This window comes from Cebus imitator, unplaced genomic scaffold, assembly GCF_001604975.1.
Source record: "Cebus imitator isolate Cc_AM_T3 unplaced genomic scaffold, Cebus_imitator-1.0 Scaffold9, whole genome shotgun sequence".
Taxonomy (NCBI): Eukaryota; Metazoa; Chordata; class Mammalia; order Primates; family Cebidae; genus Cebus; species Cebus imitator.
Window position 1 is genome coordinate 5,906,881 of NW_016107324.1, and position 24,479 is coordinate 5,931,359.

The 24,479-nt window shown below is 39.3% G+C and overlaps 1 protein-coding gene and 1 pseudogene across 1 annotated transcript in view; one reads left to right on the forward strand and one right to left on the reverse strand.

The window, feature by feature from the left end:
* LOC108314834 overlaps positions 1-18,598 on the reverse strand; it is a 47,484-nt pseudogene extending 28,886 nt beyond the window's left edge.
* CPA6 (carboxypeptidase A6) overlaps positions 1-24,479 on the forward strand; it is a 320,090-nt gene that overhangs the window by 206,249 nt on the left and 89,362 nt on the right. The window contains exon 3 of the mRNA XM_017544873.2: positions 24,075-24,199. Within this exon, the coding sequence (XP_017400362.1) occupies positions 24,075-24,199 (125 nt within the window). The remainder of the gene's footprint in view (positions 1-24,074; positions 24,200-24,479) is intronic.

Genomic DNA, 24,479 nt, shown 5'->3' on the forward strand with positions numbered 1-24,479 from the left:
CCTGACTAGAAGACACCTCCCAGCAGGGGTCAACAGACACCTCATACGGGAGAGCTCTGGCTGGCATCTGGCTGGTCCCCTCTTGGATGAGGCTTCCAGAGGAAGGAGCAGGCAGCAATATTTGCTGTTCTATAGCCTCTGCTGGTGATATCCAGGCAAACTCCAGCAGACCTGAAGAAGAGGGGCCTGTTAGAAGGAAAACTAACAAACAGAAAGCAATAGCATCAATGTCAACAAAAAGGACGCACACAGAAAAACCCATCCAAAGATCACCAACATCAAAGACCAAAGGTAGATACATCCACAAATCTATTTAATGAAATAAAGTGTGAAGGCAAGATTAGAGAAAAAAGAATGAAAAAGAATGAACAAAGCCTCCAAGAAATATGGGACTATGTGAAAAGACCAAACCTACATTTGATTGGTGTACCTGAAAGTAACAAGGAGAATGGAACCAAGTTGGAAAACACCTTCAGGATATTATCCAGGAGACCGTCCCCAACCTAACAAGACAGGCCAACATTCAAATTCAGGAATACACAGAACACCACAAAGATACTCCTGAAGAAGTGCAACCCTAGGACAAACAATCATCAGATTCACCAAAGTTGAAATGAAGGAAAAAATTTTAAGGGCAGCTAGAGAGAAAAGTTGGGTTACCCACAAAGGGAAGCCCATCAAACTAACAATAGGTCTCTTGGCAGAAACACTATAAGCCAGAAGAGAGTGGGGGCCAATATTCAACATTCTTAAAGAAAAGAATCTTCAACCCAGAATTTCATTTCCAACCAAACTAAGCTTCATAAGCAAAGGAGAAATAAAATATTTTACAGACAAGAAAATGCTGGGGCATTTTGTCACATCAGGCTGGCCTTACAAGAGCTCCTGAAGGAAGCACTAAATATTAAAAGAAAAAACTGATACCAGCCACTGAAAAAACATACCAAAATGTAAAGACCATCAATGCTATGAAGAAACTACATCAACTAATGGGCAAAATAACCAGCTAGCATCATAATGATAGGATCAAATTCACACATAATAATATTAACCTTAAATGTAAATGGGTTACACTGATGGGTCTTGACTCTTTATCCAATTTGCCAGTCTTTATCCAATTTGCCAGAAACAGACTGACAAATTGGATAAAGAGTCAAGACCCATTAGTGTGCTATATTCAGGACACCCATGTCATGTGCAAAGACACACATAGGCTCAAAATAAAGGGATGGAGGAACATTTACCAAGCAAATGAAAAAAAAAAGAAAGCAAGGATTGTAATCCTAGTCTCTGACAAAACAGACTTTAAACCAACAAAGACCAAAAAGGACAAAGAAGTCGCGGCATTGGTGGTATAGTGATTAGCATAGCTGCCTTCCAAAGAGACAAAAAATGGCATTACATAATGATAAAGGGATCAATGCAACCAGAAGAGCTAACAATCCTAAATATATATGCACCCAAAACAGGAGCACCCAGATTCATAAAGCAAGTTCATACAGACTTACAAAGAGACTTAGACTCCTACACAATAATAGTGGGAGACTTTAACACCCCACTGTCAACATTAGACAGATCAATGAGACAAAAAATTAACAAGGATATCCAGGACATGAACTCAGATCTGGACGAAGCAGACCTAATAGACATCTACAGAACTCTCCACCCCAAATCCACAAATATACATTCTTCTCAGAACCACATCACACTTATTCTAAAATTGACCATATAATTGGAAGTAAAATGCTCCTCAGCAAATGCAAAAGAATGGAAATCATAACAGTCTATCAGACCACAATGCAATTAAATTAGTACTCAGGATTAAGAAACTCACTCAAAACCGCACAATTACATGGAAACTGAACAATCTGCTTCTGAATGACTACTGGGTAAATAACAAAATTAAGGCAGAAATAAATAAGTTCTCTGAAACCAATGAGAGCAAAGACACAACATACCAAAATCTCTGGGACACATTTAAAGCAGTGTCTAGAGGGAAACTTATAGTACTGAATGTCCACTTAAGAAAGCAGGAAAGATCTAAAATCAACGCTCGAACATCACAAAAGAACTAGAGAAGCAAGAACAAACAAATTCAAAAGCTAGCAGAAGACAAGAAATAATTAGTAATTATTAATAATTAAGAAATAATCAGAGCAGAACTGAAGGAGATAGAGACACAAAAAAACCCTTCAAAAAACTCCATGAATCTAGGAGCTGGTTTTTTGAAAAGATTAACAAAATAGACTGTTAGCCCAACTAACAAAGAAGAAAAGAGAAAAGAATCAAATAGACACAATAAAAAATGATAAGCGGGATATCACCACTGATCCCACAGAAATACAAACTATCATCAGAGAATACTATAAACATCTCTACACAAATAAACTAGAAAGTCTGGAATAAATGGATAAATTCCTGCACACATACACCCTATGTGTTAAAAGCCTACCAATCAAAAAAGCGCAGGACCAGATGGATTCACAGCCAAATTACACCAGAGGTACAAAGAGGAGCTGGTACCATTCCTTCTGAAACCATTCCAACCAATAGAAAAAGGACTCTTCCCTAACTCATTTTATAAGGCCAGCATCATCCTGATACCAAAACATGGCAGAGTCACAACAAAAAAAGAAAATTTCAGGCCAATATCCCTGATGAACATCGATGTGAAAATCCTCAATAAAATACTGGCAAACTGAATCCAGCAGCACATTAAAAAGCTTATCCACCATGATCAAGTTGGATTCACCCCTGGGATGCAAGGCTGGTTCAACATATGCAAATCAATAAATATAATTTATCACATAAACAGAACCAATGACAAAAATCACATGATTATCTCAATAGATGCAGAAAGGGCCTTCGATAAAATTCAACATCCCTTTATGCTAAAAACACTCAATAAACTAGGTATTAATGGAATATATCTCAAAATAATGAGAGCTATTTGTGACAACTCACCGCCAAGATCATACTGAATGGGCAAAAGCTGGAAGCATTCCATTTGAAAACCAGAACAAGACAAGGATGCCCTCTCTCAACACTCCTGTTCAACATAGTATTGGAAGTTCTGGCCAGGGCAATCAGGCAAGAGAAAGAAATAAAGCATATTCAAATAGAAAAAAAAAGGAAGTTAAATTGTCTCTGTTTGCAGATGACATGATTGTGTATTTAGAAGACCCCATTGTCTCAGCCCAAAAACTCCTGAAGCTGATAAGCAACCTCAGCAAAGTCTTAGGATACAAATCAATGAGCAAAAATCACAAGCATTCCTGTACACCAGTAATAGATAAACAGTGAGCCAAATCATGAGTTAACTGCCATTCACAATTGCTACAAAGAGAATAAAATACCTGGGAATACAACTTACAAGGAATGTGAAGGACTTCTTTAACGAAAACTACAAACTACTAAGGAAATAAAGAAATAAGAGAGAACACAAATGGAAAACATTCCATGCTCATGGATATGAAGAATCAATATCATAGAAGTGGCCATACTGTCCAAAGTAATTTATAGATTCACTGCTATTCCCATCAAGATACCATTGACTTTCTTCAAAATTAGAAAAACTGCTTTAATTTTATATGGAACCAAAAAAGAGCCTGCATAGTCAAGACAATCCTAAGCAAAAATAATAAAGTTGGAGGCATCATGCTATCTGACTTCAAACTGTACTACAAACCTACATAACCAAAACAGCATGGTACTGGTACCAAAACAGACATATAGACCAATGGAACAGAAGAGAGACCACAGAAATAACACCACACATCTACAACCATCTGATCTTTGACAAACCTGACAAAAATAAGCAGTAGGGAAAGGATTTTCTATTTAATAAATGATGTTGGGAAAACTGGCTAGCCATATGCAGAAAACTGAAACTGTACCATTTCCTTACACCTTATACAAAAACTAACTCCAGATGAATTAAATACTCAAATGTAAGGCCTAAAACCATAAAAACTCTAGAAGAAAATCTAGGCAGTACCATTCAGTACATAGGCATGGACAAAGACTTCATGACTAAAACACCAAAAGCAATGGCAACAAAAGCCAAAATAGACAAATGATCTAATTAAACTAAAGAGCCTCTGCATAGCAAAAGAAACTATTGTCAGAGTGAACAGGCAACCTACAGAATGGGAGAAAATTTTTGCAATCTATCCATCTCACAAAGGGCTAATATCCAGAATCTAAAGGAACTTAAACAAATTTACAAGAAAAAAAAAATCCCATCAAAAAGTGGGTGAAGGATATGAACAGACACTTCGCAAGATAATTATGAGGCCAACAAACATATGGAAAAAAAGCTCTTCATCACTGGTCATTAGAGAAATGCAAATCAAAACCTCAGTGAGATACTATCTCATGCCAGTTAGAATGGCAATTATTAAAAAGTCAGGAAACAACAGATGCTGGAGAGGATGTGGAGAAATAGGAACACTTTTACACTACTGGTAAAAATGCAAATTAGTTCAACCATTGTGGAAGACAGTGTGGCAATTCCTCAAGGATCTAGAACCAGAAATACCATTTAACACAGCAATACTATTACTGGGTATATATACAAAGGATTATAAATCATTCTATAAAGACACATGCACATTTACATTTATTGCAGTACTGTTCACAATAGCAAAGACTTGGAACTAACCCAAATGCCCATCAATGATAGACTGGATTTTAAAAAATGTGGCACATATACACCATCAAATACTATGCAGCTATAAAAAAGAATGAGTTCGTGTCCTTTGCAGTGACATGGATGAAGCTGGAAACCATCATTCTCAGCGAACGGACCTCATGTTCTCACTCATAAGTGGGAGTTGAACAATGAGAACATATGGACACAGGGCAGGGAACATCACACACCGGGGCCTGTTGGGGAGTGGAGGCAAGGGGAAGGATAACATCAGGAGAAATATCTAATGTAAAGGACAGGTTGATGAGTGCAGCAAACCACCGTGGCACATATATACCTGTATAGCAAACCTGCACATTCTACACATGTGTCCCAGAACTTAAAGTATAATTTTTATATGTTTTTCAAAGCATGTGCTACTAATACCTGATACAACCTCATGACAAGTACTGGATAAGGGGAAGGCAGTGCAAGAATAGACTTAGTCAAGCACTGCCTGATATTGCTAAAGGATATTACACCTGAGACATTAACCTTCAATGTGCATCTGTTCTGTGAGTGGACATTCAGGAAAGTACAAGTTATTCACATCTTGAATATAGGTAGGTTCATAACCAATTTATTACAGTTGAGAGGTATCAGGAGGACTGTATATGTACTTTAAACCTACACAGACCTGTATAGCTGAACAGTTTGATAAATATTGAACCACTTGCCTATTGGATAGTGATTAGCTACTGGCCCTGCCACCTAGATCCCTTCTCTGAACTCTCTCACCAATAGCTAAAAGCTCAGACAACAAGGAGCTTCCACAACCCTATTCCAGGCCTTGGCCAGGATATGCTATGATCAGGTAGTATCCATGACATATTCATTATTTTTTAAAATATCCCCCTTACCCAGGAGATCCCTGAAGAATACCCGGAGCCTGGCAGGACCTTCACTCTGTGCACGTGATGTCAGTGGCAGCTTTCCATTCTAAGGGGAACATTAGGGAATCTAAGAGCTTCAGCCTCCAGCAGAGAGCATGGTCTATTGTCTTATGGTCCCTGTAGCAATCTTTGCCCAAAGAAACCTGTCTTTGCCTGTCTATTGGCACCTTTTCATCAACCACATAATTGTCCTACTGTGGCATGCCCTGCATAGGATGAGACCCACTTGATGGGGAAAACACTGACAAACTTCGTTAAGGCAGAGTACCCTTCAGGCTTTGGTACCCTGGGCCAGTGCTTCATAGTAAGAGGAGAAACATTCTACTTCAGAAGAGAGTGAGGAGTTGGGCTTCCCTAGGAAAAATCCCAGAAAGTTCAGAGAGCAGAAGAGAGATTTGGGAGAAGAAAAGTATTGAAAGAGCTTTGAACTAATTTACACTGTTGGTGGGAGTGTAAATTAGTTCAAAGCTCTTTCAATAGTTTTCTTCTCCCAAATCTCTATTGTGGAAGACAGTGTGGCGATTCCTCAAGGACCTAGAAATAGAAATTCCATTTGACCCAGCAATCCCATTACTGGGTATATACCCAAAGGATTACAAATCGTTCTACTATAAGGACACGTGCACACAAATGTTCATTGCAGCACTGTTTACAATAGCAAAGACCTGGAACCAACCCAAATGCCCATCGACGATAGACTGGATAGGGAAAATATGGCACATATACACCATGGAATATTATGCAGCCATCAAAAAAGATGAGTTCATGTCCTTTGTAGGGACATGGATGAACCTGGTAACCATCATTCTCAGCAAACTGACAGAAGAGCAGAAGATCAAACACTGCATGTTCTCATTCATAGTCGGGTGTTGAACATTGAGAACACATGGACACAGGGAGGGGAGCACTACACACTGGGGTCAGTTGGGGGGAAATAGGGGAGGGACGGTGGGGGGTGGGGAGCAAGGGGAGAAATGCCAGATGTAGGTGATGGGGAGGAAGGCAGCAAATCACACTGCCACGTGTGTACCTATGCAACAATTTTGCATGTGCTTCACATGTACCCCAAAACCTAAAATGCAATAAAATAAATGGGGGGAGAAAAGAGCTTTGTTTGCCATGAAAAATGCAACATAAATTCTCTACTTTTCTCCTTATGAAATCTTTTACTGAATAGAAAAGTCTATATTGCTCACTAATGCTTGTGCAACAGACTAGTTTTACAATCAGAGTAGGTACCAGTGAAAAGTAGGGGCTATCTCTGTGGATACTGCAGCAACTGGGAGATGATAGGACAGCTGGTATCAGAACTATCCGTCTCTACTAAAAATACAAAAAATTAGCTGGGCATGGTGGTGCGTGCCTGTAGTCCCAGCTACTCGGGAGGCTGAGGCAGGAGAATTGCCTGAACCCAGGAGGCGAAGGTTGCGGTGAGCCAAGATCGCGCCATTGCACTCCAGCCTGGGTAATACGAGCGAAACTCCATATCAAAAAAAAAAAAAAAAATTCACTTATTCATTAGTTATTTGTTTGTAACTTTCTCATACTATCAGGCAGAGTCATGCCAATCAGTCTGTAGCATCAGGAATGAATGTTCTTTGTTATTTAAAAATTTTAATCAGCTGAACTCGTGGGAATTTTTAATCTTTTAAGAGTTAACAATTATCAATCTAAAATAACTGTACTTGCATTTGAGTATGTCCAATCATTCTCATTCTTCCCTTCTTATGGTCACAGCCAGTCAGCCATTTTCTTGTCACATGCAGACAATGATCTGACTCCAAGATACAGAGGTGGAGGTGAGATTGTGAGGGCAAAAGGTCTCCCTGCTGTCCCATTCCAGATGTGCTAAATTTCATAATTGAATGAGAAGATATGGGTACAGGGCAGGGAACATCACACACCAGGGCCTGTCATGGGGTGGGGGGGGGCAAGAGGAAGGTTAGCATTAGGAGAAATATCTAATGTAGCTGACAAGTTGATGGGTGCAGCAAACCATTATGGCACATGTATACCTGTGTAGCAAACCTGCACGTTCTGCACATGTATCAGATTATTGAATGTTTTTCGATTGAATGGTTTTTGTTCTAAACTAGAAACAAGAGTAACAAAGGACCGTTTTATCTCTTCCTAAAGAAAATCTTACCTATACAAAGCCTGATTCCTATTGAGCCTAGAGTAAGTCATTGTTTGGCTAGAAAGAGTATTCAAGAGGGCTAGCACTTATTTTTACAAGTACTGTATACATCTAAAACACCTATTAAGTTTATTGTACTTAGCCTCAAAAACTTTCATATGTCCCGTGTCTTGTTCTAACCAATGCCCATCTTTCTTCACTCATGAAATGTAGAAATAGAACAATAAAAGGTGAATTTTATAATACCCATTTGGCAACCACCAGATATTGGAAGGGGTACAGTAAATTATTAATATAATGATAATTTTGTAGGTTATATTTTGGTAAAATGTGTTTTCCGAGGAAATTATCCCTTTTATTTACATTTTTTGTTGTTGGTTGGTTGTTGACACAGGGTCTTGGTCTGTTGCCCAAGATGGAGTGCTTACTGCAGCCTCGAACTCCCAGGGACAAGTGATGCCCCTACCTTCTCAGCCTCCCAAGTAGCTGGGTGTATAGACACTGGCCACCATGCCTGGCTAATTTTTTTTTTTTCCTGTGGAGACAGGGTTTTGCCAAGCAATTGCCTGCCTCAGCCTCCCAAAGTGTCGGGACTACAGCCGTGAGGCATTGCACCAGGCTCAAGATCGCTTATAGTATTCTCTATTATTTTTATTTGATGAATCTGTATTTACATCACTTTCTCCTTGCTAACATTGGTCATTTGAATATTTGTTCTTTTGTTCATAAGCAGATTTGCTAACAATTTTTCTATTTGAAATACGTACTTCAAAAACCAATTTTTTGTTTGGTTGGTCTCTACTACTACTTTTGTTTTCTATTTCATCAGTTTATCCTCTCATCTTTATTGTGACTTGGCTTCTACTTTGTTTTTATTTTTTGTAGTAGTTCTTTTTCTAACTTCTTGGTTTAGACATATAACTCATCAAGTTTCCATGTTTATTCTTTTACAACATGAGCATTTAAGGTCATGAATGGCTCTCTTTGAAATGTTATATTTAATTGTGATTTGGGTCTAATTTCTCTACACTGACTCCTTTAATCTGCAAGTTATTTAAAAGTCTGTTTTTAATTTCTAAATGTAGATAGTTTTGTCAATGATTTTTAAATTTAATTACATCATAATCAGAGATCATTTGACATCAATTCTCTAACATTTGTTGAAGCTTGTTTTATAATCTGGTATTGGGTCAATTTTTTTAAACATTCTATGTATGCTTTCTTGGGAAGAAAGTCTGTTTAGTCTTTCAATTAGTGAGATGTAATTGAAGACTTATTTACAATCCTTATGATATTGTCAATTTTGCCATATATATTTTGAGGCTGTTGTGTCAATGTTGGGTGTGTTCAGATTATCAGTATTTCTATCTTCCTGGTAAATTGAATGGTCCTTCAGTGTACAAGTGCATACATATGTATGTATTTATACATTTATATTCACATATGTTCACTGTATATAGTGATATATACTGCTGTATTATTCTTAAAAATGGTTTTGCCCTAATGTTTTGTTGCTATTAATATAGGTGTGCCAGCATTTTTCTTTAGTATTTTAATAATTTATATTTTTTCATTATTTCATTTTCAGCCATTCTAGTTTTATATTCCTCTGGTAACCAGCATGTAAAAGGATTATTTTTATTCAACATACATGTTCTTTTACCTAGTGAATGTAATCCTTGTTTATTTACTGTGCTTACTGCTATATTTCCTTATTTTTGATGCATTTTTCTTTTCTGCTTTGTAGATACCTTACACCCCTTTAAGTCCCTTTACCCTTCCCCTATTGATAGTATAATTGTCTTAAATATTTTATCTACATAGTTTGAGAACCACATCAAAATATCTTCAAATATTTCAAGATTTCCTCATTTATCATTTCCTCTTTGTTTTGGAAACTTCCTCTAGCCATTTTTTAAGATACCATAAAACTGGTATCTGAAAATCTCAGGTTTCTAATCCTGCTATATGTTGAATCTGTTAGCTTTCACATATAGTGGCTTGATTGCTCATGTGTTTTGTAACTTTTTATCATGAACTCTTATTCTGTAAGACTTAAGATATAAGAATTATGAGCACACTAGCTTCCGGATGCATCTTTCTCAATCTTGCATTTATTACTACAAAATGCTTACCTACTTTTGCGGGTGTGTACATTTTTTTTTCCATCCCTACTCTTTAGCTGAGGCTATTTTGCCCTTTGAAGGTTCTAGTTTTATGCTATAGTGGCCATTCCAACTACCAACTTTGGCCCCAAAAACTCAATTCTGTTCCTTGTGTGGTTATGACAGACATCTACAACCTTTAACCAGTACTGCCATCATATCGCCTCACGTGCTTACAGCTCTAGTTGGCATTTCCTTTAGTTCAGCCTCCTGAGGATTTCCTTTTATTTCTGACATTTCACTCTACTGCCAAAGGGGTGTTTGTTATATTTTATTCAGCATTTTCTAGCTATATTAGAGTGGGAGAGAGTCCCAGTTACCTAATTCTCTGTATTGCTACAAATGTAAGTCCCAGGACAAGTTTGTCATTACTCCTCTGAAATTTTATGATGATCTAATTTGATGGGGGTCTGTTTTCATTCACTGTGAACTCAACAGCGCTTTTCAATTTGGAAATTCATGTTTTTCAGTTATGAAAATGTTTCTTTTTTTCTTTTTTTTGCTACTAAAACAATCTTTATTTTTCACCTTAAAATCAGCAGAATATCAATCTACAATCAATACAATGTTGCCTGGTGGCATCTCTTGCTTCAAATTTGTCTCACAAATCTGCTGCAGGTAATTTATACCCAGTCAGTAAGACATGTTTCAAAAGCCACTTTTCCCTCCCAACAGGCAGCCCTAGTCTAATTTACAATTGGATAAGAACTGGCAAACTATACATACCTGAGTTAAATGTAACTTGTAATAGTATTTTTTTTTATTGTACTTTAGGTTCTGGGGTACATGTGAAGAACATGCAGGATTGTTGCCTAGGTACATACATGGTAATGTGGTTTGTTGCCTCCATCACTGTCACCTATGTCTGGCATTTCTCCCATGTTATCCTTCCCCAACTCCCTATCCCCCACTGTCCCTCCCTTAGTCCCCCCCAACAGACCTCAGTGTGTCATTCTCCCCTCCCTGTGTCCATGTGTTTTCATTGTTCAACACTTGCCTATGAGTGAGAACATGTGGTATTTGATTTTCTGTTCTTGTGTCAGTTAGCTGGGAATGATGGTTTCCAGGTTTATCCACGTCCCTACAAAGGACACGAACTCATTGATTTTAATGGCTGCATAGTATTCCTTGGTGTATATGTGTCACATTTTCCCTGTCCAGTCTATCATTGATAGGCATTTGGGTTGGTTTCAAGTCTTTTCTATTGTAAACAGTGCTGCAATGAACATACGTGTGCATGTGTCTTTATAAAAGAATGATTTATAATCCTTTGCATATATACCCAGTAATGGGATTGCTGAGTCAAATGGAATTTCTATTTCTAGGTCCTTGAGGAATCGCCACACTGTCTTCCACAATGGTTGAACTAATTTACACTCCCACCAACAGTGTAAAAGTGTTCCTGTTTCTCCACATCCTCTCTAGTATCTGTTGTCTCCAGGTGTTTTAATGATTGCCATTGTAACTGGCATGAGGTGGTATCTCAATGTAGTTTTGATTTGCATTTCTCTAATGACCACTGATGATGAGCATTTTTTTATGTTTGTTGGCCTCATGTATGTCTTCTTTTGAAAAGTGTCTGTTCATATCCTTCACCCGCTTTTGAATGGGTTTGTTTTTCTTGTAAATCTGTTTTAGTTCTTTGTAGATTCTGGATATAAGTCCTTTGTCAGATGGGTAGATTACAAAACTTTTTTTCTCATTTTGTTGGTTGCCGGTTCACTCTAATGATTGTTTCTTTTGCTGTGCAGAAGTTCTGGAGTTTAATTAGATCCCATTTGTCTGTTTTGGTTTTTGTTGCCAATGCTTTTGGTGTTTTAGTGATGAAGTCCTTGCCTATGCCTATGTTCTAAATGGTTTTGCCTAGGTTTTCTTCTAGGGTTTTTATGGTGTTAGGTCTTATGTTTAAGTCTTTAATCCATCTGGAGTTAATTTTAGTGTAAGGTGTCAAGAAGTGGTCCAGTTTCTGCTTTCTGCACATGGCTAGCCAGTTCTCCCAACACCATTTATTAAACAGGGAATCCTTTCCCCATTGCTTGTTTTTGTCATGTTTGTCAAAGATCAAGTGGTTGTAGATGTGTGGCATTGCCTCCAAGGCCTCTGTTCTGTTCCATTGGTCTATGTCTCTGTTTTGGTACCAGTACCATGCTGTTTTGATTACTGTAGCCTTGTCGTATAGTTTGAATTCAGGTAGTGTGATGCCTCCAGCTTTGTTCTTTTTGCTTAGAATTGACTTGGCTATACGGGCTCTCCTTTGGTTCCACATGAAGTTTAAGGTGGTTTTTTCCAGCTCTGTGAAGAGGGTCATAGGTAGCTTGATGAGGATAATCTTGAATGTATAAGATTTACTTACTTTGGGCAGTATGGCCATTTTCACAATATTGATCATTCCTAAGCATGAGCATGGAATGTTTTTCCATCTGTGTCCTCTCTTATTTCCTTGAGCAGTGGTTTGTAGTTCTCCTTGGAGAGGTCCTTTACATCCTTTGTTAGTTGTATTCCTAGGTATTTTATTCTCTTTGTAGCAATTGTGAATGGGGGTTTGCTCATAATTTGGCTCTTTTTAAGTCTGTTAATTTGTATATAGGAATTCTTGTGATTTCTGCACATTGATTTTGTATCCTGAGACTGCTGAAGTTGCTTATCAGTTTAAGGCGATTTTGGGCTGAGATGATGGGGTCTTCTAAATATACAACCATGTCGGCTGCAAATAGAGACAATTTGACTTCCTCCTTTCCCAATTGAATACTCTTTGTTTCTTTTTCTTGCCTGATTGCTCTGTCTAGAAATTCCAATACTATATTGAATAGGAGTGGTGACAGAGGACATTTTTGTCTAGTGCCAGTTTTCAAAGGGAATGCTTCCAGTTTTTGCCCATCCAGTATGATGTTGGCTGTGGGTTTGTCATAAATAGCTTTTATTTTTTTGAGATACATACTGTCAATACCTAGTTTATTGAGAGTTTTTAGCATAAAGGGCTGTGAAGCTAATCAACTTGCTTTTATTTGATATCCCACCCCTTATCACTACCTGGTTAGGTTTAAACTTTCTCTGATCAACCATTTCTCATTCTCCTATTTCCTTTTTATCTATATATTTTATTGCTCAGATCTACAGCTTGTTTCATCAAAGATAAAGTCAGAATTTCTCTTTTAAGTCCTCCTTGTTATTTTGGAGCAAGATGGCATTATCTTTATTCCAGCGTTTTTTTTTTTTGTTTGTTTGTTTGTTTGAAATAGGACGTTCTGTCAATAGAGAAGAACATTAAGTTGGGATCCGTTAAGTAGAAGTGAGCTAAAAGAACGTCTGTACTTGCAACTCTCCAAATCATGAGCATGTTCTTGTAGTGTCAAATAAAAAAACAAATCTGGACTTACGTAAGGAGAGACTATTGAAAAGGATTATTCCAAGAGCAGGGAAAGACTAGTCCCTTCTCTATTCCCCTCTCTTGCACTAATTTTTTTCAGTAGTCTCTCCTTACACTTTTCAGTAGTCTTTCCTGTCCTTGGCAGAACATGCCAACATGAAGATCTACATATCTTAAAGATCAGCCAGAAAAGTGACTTTTAATAGGGAAAAATAATAAAGCTAGAAAGTGCCAGGTGTCAGGAAGTGCAATGAACAAGTAGCAGTGGTTTTATTGGACAGTGGATCAGAAACTGTCTTACCCTGAGGTTAGCTGACACTCAGGAGCGGGCATTACAGAGAGGCTGAATGCCAGCTCAGGCTGAGGATGGGTAAAAATTTAGGGACATGGAGGAAGGAGAGAAGCTTAACTCAAGTTTGGTCAAATCATGGTAGTATTATCTAGATTGCTTTCTGAGGCAAAGAATGGGAAGCTGGAGGGTCTATGTCTAGACTGGTCATAGGAAAACAAGGGAGGAGTCAGCAGTCTTACCTGAGTCCTAGGGGAAACAACGGCCCCCTGCAGAAAGCCATTTCTGGGACACAGTAGAGCAGTGGAATTCATATAACTGCCTTCGTCTCTCAGGATCCCAGGGCTAAGGTAAATGCCAATACTCCTAGTACAGTCTCTCTTTCGTCTCTTCTATCGCTGACCAAACCAGCCTCTGCATGGAAGTCTCTGAATGGAGCCTCTCACTCCCACTCCCTTCACCTTTGCCTGGCCAACTCCTGCTTGTCATTTGGCATTATGCATAGGCAACACTCTCCTGGAAAGGTGTCCCAAACTACCTCTCAAAATATGTTGGAACGGTAGCGTGTTCTCTCTGTAGATTAATCACACTGCATGTCATATCTGCTTAGCCCTTGAGGACAGAGCTGTGTCTTGCTCGTTGTTGTACCCTCAGCTCTTAGCTCAATGGCTGAAGCTCTGCAGGCTTTCAGTAAACAGTGAATAAAAGCGTGCTGGGGAAGATGGGGGAGTTACCAAAGCTGCGACTTTTGGAAGTCAGCCTGTTCTCGCAGACAGCTGAGAGACAGAACCATCTCCGGATCCTCCGCACGTTCACAGAGTGATGATTCAGCAGCTTGATCATCCAGCCCTCCACCCTGGGGATTTTTCACTGGCTTTTCACATCAGCTGACAATTAATGTGAAAGAAAATGGAAGAAAAAACAATGTACTGATTTCCATTTCATCTCTTAGCTATTTTGAAAAAGTGCTTTCAGCAAAGGGGTTGAAATTAACTTTTTAAAAATGGAGTAGTTATCTGGTTTAATATAACTGATCACTGAATGATGATACTGGCATTATATTATTGAGAGTCTTTTTTCTGACCTTCGAAATACGGAGAAAAATATCGGTGAACTTGAGAAATTTTTCCAAGGGAAATGTAAACTTTTATACTCAAAAAAGCACATTGAGTCTGGCATTACTATAGAGTTTAAGGGGTACATAGGAATCATGTAGCTCAACCCCTTTATTTGTAATTAAGAAAATTAAGGCTCTGAGATGTGACATATCAACATTTAGACAGCACCAGGAAGAAACCATGTCTTCTGTTTCCCACATTGGGAATTTTTTTTTCACCAAGCCAAAGATGAGTTTTATTTGTTTTTTGGTTAATACATAGAAGAATTTTTAAACCTACAACTGAAAGAGGAAATGCATAACAAAATCTAAAATGATTCAGGTTTTCATTTCATCAAGTGTTAGACCCCAGAAAAGAGCCAGAATTTTTAAATGTAAATACAATAGCATACTGTTGTTGAGAACACGAAATGGAATACTTCTGAATGTAGTGATCAAATATCATGGAGAGGTCATCAGTGTTAAAATTATAAGTCATCAAAAAAGAATAGAGGAGAATCTCTATTACTTGACGAGTTACAGCCCAGGAGCTCTTGTCTTCAAATGTACTTCTTAATGGGTCATGACAGGTGATCTCTGATTATTTCCATCCATTCTACCTCAGAGCCAGGCTGAAAATGCTAACTTGAATTTCAGGTAGAGGATTATTTTAAGCTAGCAAAACATGGTGAAATATTTTTTCCCTTATCTAATAGATTTCCTGAGGGGCTGCTATGTTCTCAAAACTTCTAATGTAGGAGTCAGAAACCTTTCGTTAGTACGTATAAGTCATCTAATGTTCACTTAGAGGGCAGAAACTAAGGTGATATTGACTCTTTCATATGAAAAGTGTAGTGATGTGTTCATGCTACAGAAGGATGCAGGGTGCCAAAGTCTGGTGTCATTGGCTTCCTAATTTCTCCTGCGTGGACCAGCACAGGCCTGCATCTTCTTCCCGAAGCCCCTAACTCACCTCCCAACCACTTGGTCTGATAGTGTTGGGAGTTCCCACCCATCCTCTGTCATACCATTAATTGTCACACAGCCTCAGGAGAATGGTGGTTATTCTGAAAAAAGGAAGAGCCAGCCTGGCATTAACACCTGGACTTTGGTACTCCTAGGAGGCAGCCCAGCTCCCACAGCAATACATCATGTTCCTCTGTTGAACACAAACCATTTCACAGAACAGCAACATTAGACAGCACCACCCTATGTTCACCATGAAATAAGATAAGAACAAGACCATTGTGGTCATGTCTAAACACAAACCAAGAAAGAAAAGAAAAACATTGTCTATTTCAGAAAAATCACCAACCTTACCCCTTTTCTGGCTAGTATCAATGATTACTGCCTCTTTACCAATTATGATATAGACCCATTTTGTTTCTCCCACCTTCAAGATAAACTTATTAAAATATCAAATGATAGAATTACTTTCCTTCGTCACAACATTCAGTCCACAGAAAAACCTCAGTTCCTTAAACTCTCCACAAATCTCCTAATGCAAATTCAAATCCCGTAGTAAGTCCTTTCTAAGTCCCTCTTACTGAGATTGCCTGTCGTTTCCCATGTTCTGCTGCCCCTCCCACTCCCCCCCACCCCCTACTCCCGTTGCAACAAGCTAGTAGACCAACTTTACTTTTTACTATCCTGAGCAGAGTGGTGAGGTGGGAGGGGAGGGAGGTCTGCATAAATTTAAGGGGTACAATTATAGTTTTGTTACATGGATACATTGCATTGTGGTGAAATTTGGGCTTTCAGTGTTATCATTATTTAAATAATGTACATTGTACCCATTAAGTAATTTCTCATGCCTCACCCCACCCCACCACCCTTCTACCTTTCCAGGTCTCCAATGTCTATTTTTTCACACTATGTTCTGTGTACACATTATTTAGCTCCCAATTATAAGTGAAAACATGCAATATTTAACTTTCTGTTTGAGATGTTTCGCTTAAGATAATGACCTGTTTTGAGAGTCTTTGATTGATGGGCTTCAATAGTCATTTCAGATTTGTGATGTATCAGTTTGTAGTTCAGGGAAATGTTAAGAATCTTTTTCTTTTCCAACACATGTGCTTTGTTTTAATAAATGAGAGATCTTATCCCATTATGGCAATCAGTATTCAGCCTTGAAGAGAGTTAAGAGGAAAACTTGGGCACCAAAATAGAGTTTTACCAGATTTTCTACATTTACTAATGCTGTAGGAATAATACTTGCCTTATAACTAGTACTCAGGTTAGTGGCATTAATTTCTATTATATTGAAATTTATATTCTTAAGCAATGCCTTCATTTGGACTGGTCTAATTTTATTTCACTGTTGGGCCCCCACCAATTTTTATTGTTTCAATGCCTAATTGTTAGTTGATATATTTTCATTTCTCTTTAATGACAAAACAACTAGAGCTTTAGTTGCCTAAATTTTCAGCGTCTTTTGTTGGAATTATTGGGGCTATGCTTTAGGAAAGTGATAATTTGCAAATTACTTCTGTGGTTGGATAGACCTAAGTAAAATTAGTCCCAGAATTTCAACCACCTACCAGATGTCTTTGGTTCACAGAAGACCACAATCTTCAGCCAAGTTTCACTGTCAACAACCCACCAATATTTGAAATGTTGGCAAGTCATAAGTAGAGCAAGAACAAATAATACAGTGAAAAATAAGCATTTCTTTAACTGTATGACTACCGTGGCTGTTACAGTCATCAGAAAAGAATACAGCACTGTGACCTACAAAGCAGTATTGTCTAAGATTACACCTAAATGTAATAAAAACTCAAAATTAAGGTCATGTAAGTTGAGAAATGGGATGAGTGGACAAAATTCAATTAGACTACCTTATCAGTTCCATGGTAAGAGGAAGTAGGATTCAGAATCTAGAAATGCTCTAGAGAAATCTTGGAGAGAGGATATATTTAAAGAAAAATGTCAGTCCCTACTGTCATAGAGATAATGGGGGAAACAAATATTAACATGACAGTTGTAGCAGGTTGAATGGTGTCCTCAAAAAAGACATGTTTGTGTCCTAACCATATTCAAAACCTATGAATGTGACCTAATTTGCAAAAAAGAATATTTTCAAATGTACTTAAGAATCTGGAGATGAGGTTGTCCTGGACTACGTAGCTAGGCTCTAAATCCAATGGCAAAGGTCCTCACAAGTGACAGAAGAGGAGAAGATACAGAAGAGAAGAAAATGCAAAGATGGCGGCATAAATTGGAGTGATATGGCCATAAGCCAAGGAATGCCTACAGCCACCAGAAGCTGGAAGAAGCAACTAAGAAATCTCCCCTAGAGCCACTGGGGAAGCACAGCCTGGCCAACACCTTGATTTTGGACTACTGGACTCTAGAACTATAACAGAATAGATTTCTGTTGTGTTAAGCCATCCCATCTTTTGCAGTTTGTTTTGGCGGCCCTAGGAACCTCATAACAATTACTGATGCAAATGAGACATAATTAAAAGTTGTGGACTGTTAGAAAAAAAAAATTATATGAAAGCAGACAACAAACATGCCTTGACTTAAACTTGGAGGGCAGAGAAGCTCTCCAAGAATCCATAGCAAAAGATCCTAAAAGAAGATTCAAGAAAGCTAAATGGCTGCAGACCAAAAAGAATTTTAAGAGTAAATAAGAGAAGGCAGTTTCCAGATATTGAACTAATATTGAATTGATATGACTATGTAAATTTAATCAAACACTAGTTGAAGACAAACTTGATATCAAGTTTTCTCACTTAGAATCCTATGACATGGCACATAAGTACCCTCCCTAACCCTTTTCCAAGCCAACAAAAAAATGAGAATAAATATAGAGCAGGTAAGTCCGCTACTGTGCTATTTTGGGCAGCTAGGGGGCTAGCCATCTGTTACCAAGCTGACAGAGCACCTTATGCGTCTTCCCACATCGACGTATAGGACTCGCCCTGAAGCTGCTGGAGGACACTGAGAACACCATCCCGTGATACCTGAACCAGGTGTGTAATTAGCCCTTGGCTAAAAGATAGGCAGGTGCTTCTCAGAAGTAATCCAGGCCAATAAGTAAGCAGAGCACAAAAAAAAAAAAAAAAAAAAAAAAAAAAAAAAAAAAAAAAAAAAAAAAAAAAAAAAAAAAAAAAAAAAAAAAAGCCGTGAAATTATGACTACTTTTCATTGCAAAGAAGTTTTTTCTTAATTTTGAATCATTTATAATTTAATGAATGCTCCAAGTCACCAGGACTGTTTTAGGTACTTTGTGTGTATGCATTCACTTAAGCCTAACAAATATATGAAAAATATGCTATTTATTGTCCCATTTCATAAATGAGGAAACTGAAGTGCAAAGAACTAAGTAGATTGCCTGTAGTCAAACAGCCTGTAGTGGCAGAGCTGGGATTCAAACCCGGGTTGCCTGGCTATAGAATTCACACTCCTAATTATTGCATTTTCTATAATCTCTCTAATCTCCAGGGTAATCGTAGCAAAAATAACTACTAGTATTATAGGATTCCTTTGGTGCTGTTTCGTCAGCCAGAAATCTCTACAGCCGCTGTGACCTCTGCCCAGGGTCTCACTCAGACTGCCAGTCCCACTCCACCCACTCAGCCCAGCAGGTTGCACTCAGCTTGTGCCCCAGCCTGGATCCTGTGCCCACCTGCTGCACCCACCACAGCCCACAGCTGGACCAGGGATAATGAAACTGGCTTCCATCTTGGGTGCCAGCACTTGGATGAAGGGAATGCAGTGGCACCCAAAAACTGGGAGAGGCCAGCAACTGCAGAGCCCCGAGGGTGTTACAGCTCTCGCCCAGGGAGTCCCAAGGTCCTAGCCCCCAGGAAATATTTTAGCTTTCTCTTTTTCCTGCTAAAGTGAATGGGAGCGTGTAACAGCTTGCTCACTCCCATCGTGAATGGGATGTGTAACAGCTTGAATGGGAGTGTGTAACAGCTTGCTCACTCCCATCGTGAATGGGATGTGTAACGGCTTGCTCACTCCCATCGTGAATGGGATGTGTAACAGCTTGAATGGGAGTGTGTAACAGCTTGCTCACTACCATCACCCACAGCTGCATGTAGCACCTAGCGGTTTTCTTCACTCCCCTGGCTCAGTGAGCAGGAGCACGTGTTACAGCTCTTTTTGCACCTGTCATTTGACGGGTTCCAGCTTCCCATCCCACGACCAAGAGGAATGAGGTACACAGACACTGAAGAGTGAGCAAGGCAGAGAAAAATTTTATTGAACCACAGGAAACTCTCAACACCAGAGGAGACCCAAAGTGGGTAGCCCTCTGTGTTCTGAGAGGGGGCCTGAAAGTGGGTAGCCATCTGTGAGGCTGAGTCTGGGCTTTTTATGGGCTCAGAATAGAGGAGTGCATGCTGATTGGTCCCTGGGCAGGCCTGACAAAAGCATGATGTAATTAGCTAAAAGGCATTGAGGAAGTTCTCACTCAGGTCATGGACTCCACCCAGAACTGGCAGCTCAGTTTGTAGGCTTCACGCTGTCTTTGGCATGAGGGTCAGGTTTCACTGGGGACCTGTCCCTGCCTACCTGGGAATTTGTCTGTGACCTGCTGCTATCACTACTAACATTATTAAATATTGACCGATAAGGAAGATGTAATTATCATCTTCAATTTACCATATTGATCAATAAGGAAGATGTGATTATCATCTTCAATTTACCAAAGAAGAAAGCAAGGCCCAGAAATTTAAGGAATTTGCCCAAAATCACACAGATACTAAATGGAAGCCTAGATCAGATCCTAGGGAGTCAGATTCCAGGGCCCATGGAATTCACCACCACTATAGTGGTTTAAAATTCAGCCATTTTACTTTGTGCTAGGAAACATTTCTGCGCTGTTTATGTTTTTCATTTATTTATTACTTCCTACCCTCCCACCCTTAAAGCTATCTCTAGGTTTTAAGCTCTCTGAATAGGGACACAATCTCACCATGCTCTCCATCTTAACCATACGAAGTTGAACTCTGTCCTTACTCCATCCAGCCCTCCTTTTCATATGCTTCTCAAATAGCAGTAACAAGAAACAGTGATTATCTTTGGAGCTCCTCCTATGTGACAGACCCTCTGCTATTTTCTTCTATGATTCCAATTAATCCCCCAAGAAAGCCTGTTGGGTATGTTTTTAAGATTATCCTCACAGTACACATGAGGATACCGAGGCCCAGAAATGTTAAAAAACCTCCCCAAATTCACACCACCGATGCCGCCAGAGCTAGGATTCCAGCCATGGCTGTCAGACTAAGCATGACACTGAAATACCTCGGCCTCTTAAACATGTCTGTATATATGTGACTCGTAATATGTCAGGAAAGGAACACACAGTCACCAGGTTCCTAGGCCAGAAGGCTCTACAAAGGAGTATCCTTTCCTGTGGAGTATCAGGTGGCTGCTTGCAGCAAAGACCTGTAATGGTGGCAAACAGCCTTGGATCAATCCTGATAAGGTTCTTGATACTTGTGTTATGTTATAGCCCCGAATCACACAGTTTTGCAGTTCAGAACTACTAATTACCTCATCCACATGTGATCAGGCCCTAAGGAAATGAACCTATACACAGGGGGCTTATTAGAACCTTGAAATGTCTGCATATTAACTTATGGGACAAATAACCCCGAAGGGCCAGAATGTGAGACCAACTGACCAGACCTCCCCAATTACTGGGTCAGGAAGTTGGAAGATGCTTATTTTTCTAGCATATTCTCAAAAGACCCTGAAGACATGTGCTGGGTCAGTAAATAATGGGTACTCCAGTTAAGCATGTCCTGTATCAGTCATTTTGTACCTGTGTAGCCTTGGGAAAGTGACTTAGCCTATATGAACCTGATTCTTCTCCTTCATTAAATGTATCTACAATTAATTCCTCCTCAAAGATTAGAAATTTCTATTAAGTAGATGAAGCATTACAAATCTCAGATGATAATTGTTGTCTTGTATGTCTTATTTGGCATGTGCCTGCCACCACCCTGACTGAAATATGCATGCTGCTGATTCAAGTTCCCCTTCCTTAAAATATAACTGGAGAAAAACTAATAATTCATCTCCTTTACTTTCCTGATATCACAACAAAATAGAATTCCTGATTTGGCAAATTCTTTTTTATCAGTTGCCCTTTGGTCCAACAGCTTTCTGAGGACATGTGAGTTTCCCAGGAAGCTTTCTCCAAACCTCGCTGTAGGGCACGTTTCCTGGAACTTTCCTGTGGAGAAACTGCTCTTTTCTATGGGATGAGGATTCTTATTTCAGCATGTACTCCAGAAAATAGCACTTTCAGACTCATCTCTAGAGTGGTAATTCATATTATTTTAGCTACCTGTGCCTCTCTGTCTTCTGAATACAGCACAATTTGCTCATCTCCACTGGCATTAAGGGGTGGCGGCAAACTATTATCCTTAATATCAAAAATCTGCCTCTGTAATGGGTTTAGAGGCAAGTCCCAAAGATTCTATCTTCTAAAGGATTAGAAAATCTAACATAAAAAGAAAAGTGAAAGATACCAACATACTTTATCTTATAAAGGCAAGAAACCGCTGTTCCTCACTGAAGAGCAGAAAACACACACACACACACACACACACACACACACACACACACACACACACAGAAAGAAAGAAACTATGCTGCAATAGAAGGGATTAAGAAACATGCCTGAAAATCTTGTTAAATGTGAATGAGTTCAATTAGGATATTGTTGACTCTCCTCTATTTGGAGACTTACAAAATGTGGTTTAGACACACCTACTGGGGACAGTTTGGTATGGTCCTAGGTGTGTCCTTGCCCAGGGGCTGACAGATGGATTGAATGACCTCTCAGCATCCCTTGCAGCCTCACACTTCTGTTGTGCGCTGATTGTTGGACTGGCATGTTAGCTGAGTCAGATTTGCCCTTGTAAGTGAGTGGAGGAGTCAGCTGCATGAAAGAAAACAGGTACTCTTTGTCCCCAAAATAAAAGCCTCTCTACCCTGTTCCAGATTAAATCATATCATTAGAGGTTTATTTCCCTTAGTCACAAAGTATTTTTGGTCTTCTAGAGTTCCTAACAGAAAGCAGGCACTGACACTTAAGTGAAGATAAAGTAACTAAACTTTATCAGATAAGGGCTTAGCAGAGATCAAGGCCCTGCAGCATGCTCCAAGCCTGGAAATGCAGGCAGAGCAAGGCCCAGAACAGTCATGGATAGACAGACGCAGGACTGTGAAGACAAACTGCCTAATTAGAAATCATGCTCCAAGCTCCTGCAGAGATAGAGCTCTCCTCCCTCCCATGTGCATTCCATCATGCCTTTGATGAAGGCCAAGCTCCTACCATGTACAGAGCACTGGCTAAGACACTGGGGAGACTATAGTAAGGAAACAGACATGGCTTCTGCTTTCCTGCAAAATACTGAACATGTAGTGAATGAATAAATAGGGGGAGGTCTACACTCATGCAACAAATAGTGAGTAGCTAATCTACACAAGGAACTGTTCCAGGATGGGTGGTAACCAAATGGGCAAACCCTTCACCTTCCCAGAGCTTACATTCTGGCAAGAGGAAGTTACATCATGAAAGAAGCAACAGGTGCTCTATGAGCTATGACAAAGAGATCTACCCTAGCAGCCAAGTCTTCCTTGAAAAGGGTTGTTTCTATTGACAAGTGAAGGCTGAGTAAGAATTGGAGAAAGTCACGTGTTGAGGGAAGAGCAGGCACCTAGAGAATGTTACATTTAGGTGGGGCGTGGTGGCTCACGCCTGTAATCCCAGCACTTCAGGAGGCCAAGGAGGGCAGATCACTTGAGGTCAGGAGTTTGAGACCAGCCTGGTCAACATGGTGAAACCCTGTTTCTCTTAAAAAAAAAAAAAAATTAACTGGACTTGGTGGGGTGCACCTGTAATCCCAGCTACCCGGGAAGCTGAGACAGGAGAATCGCTTGAACCCCAGAGGCAGAGATTGCAGGGTACTGAGATCACGCCACTACACTCCAGCCTGGGTGACAGAGAAAGACTCCATCTCAAAAATAAAAAGACCAGGAATGAGAGAATGTTCCATCTAAAATTACCAAACGCTGCCCAGCTACCACAGTTGGCTTGTGTGGTAGGATAAAGCGTGATTTATATCTTTTTTTCTTACAGTTATTCAAGTATCTGCATGGCAAACAATTTTAAAACAATATTTAAATTATATGTAAACTATTTCATCTCATTTTTACCTTGCAGCTTTAATATATTGGTCTTCAAACTATTACTTGCAAATTATGATCAAATTCTGCATGGATAATTTGGAAACTCAAATTCAAGATCAAATAGGAGTTTTACCCTGATGATGCAAGCATTAAGTCTAATTCCAAAATATGTTTGGTGTTGCCCTATGTAAACAAAAGAATGTGTTTGACATCGTGACACAGATTTTTCCCCACCTACGTTGGATATGAATTATAGGTTGGTTCCTGCACTACAGGTGGACCTGTGGCAGCCCAGCAGTATCTCCTATGTATCAGAGGGAACAGTTACAGATGTCCATATCCCCCAAAGTGGTTCCCGAGCCCTGTTAGCCTTCTTACAGGAAGCCAGCATCCAGTACAAGTAAGCATTCCTATTCACTTGCTATAAAATGTATTTGTACTAAACTGAACCAAATGGTAGTTGTATTTAGGTTATTTATCAAGCACTTACAACAGTGTTCAGGAATAATTTTCATATGGAGAAAACTGATATGAATATATTCACCTTGAAGAGCTTATTAGTCCAATGGGGGGTGGGAGCAACCATGTGGACCTTTCTTTTCACTATTTCACTGTTACCAGTAAGTGATCGGTATAAACACAGACCTTTTTCTGTGAAGAAAGGAGGGCAGCCTAGCAAG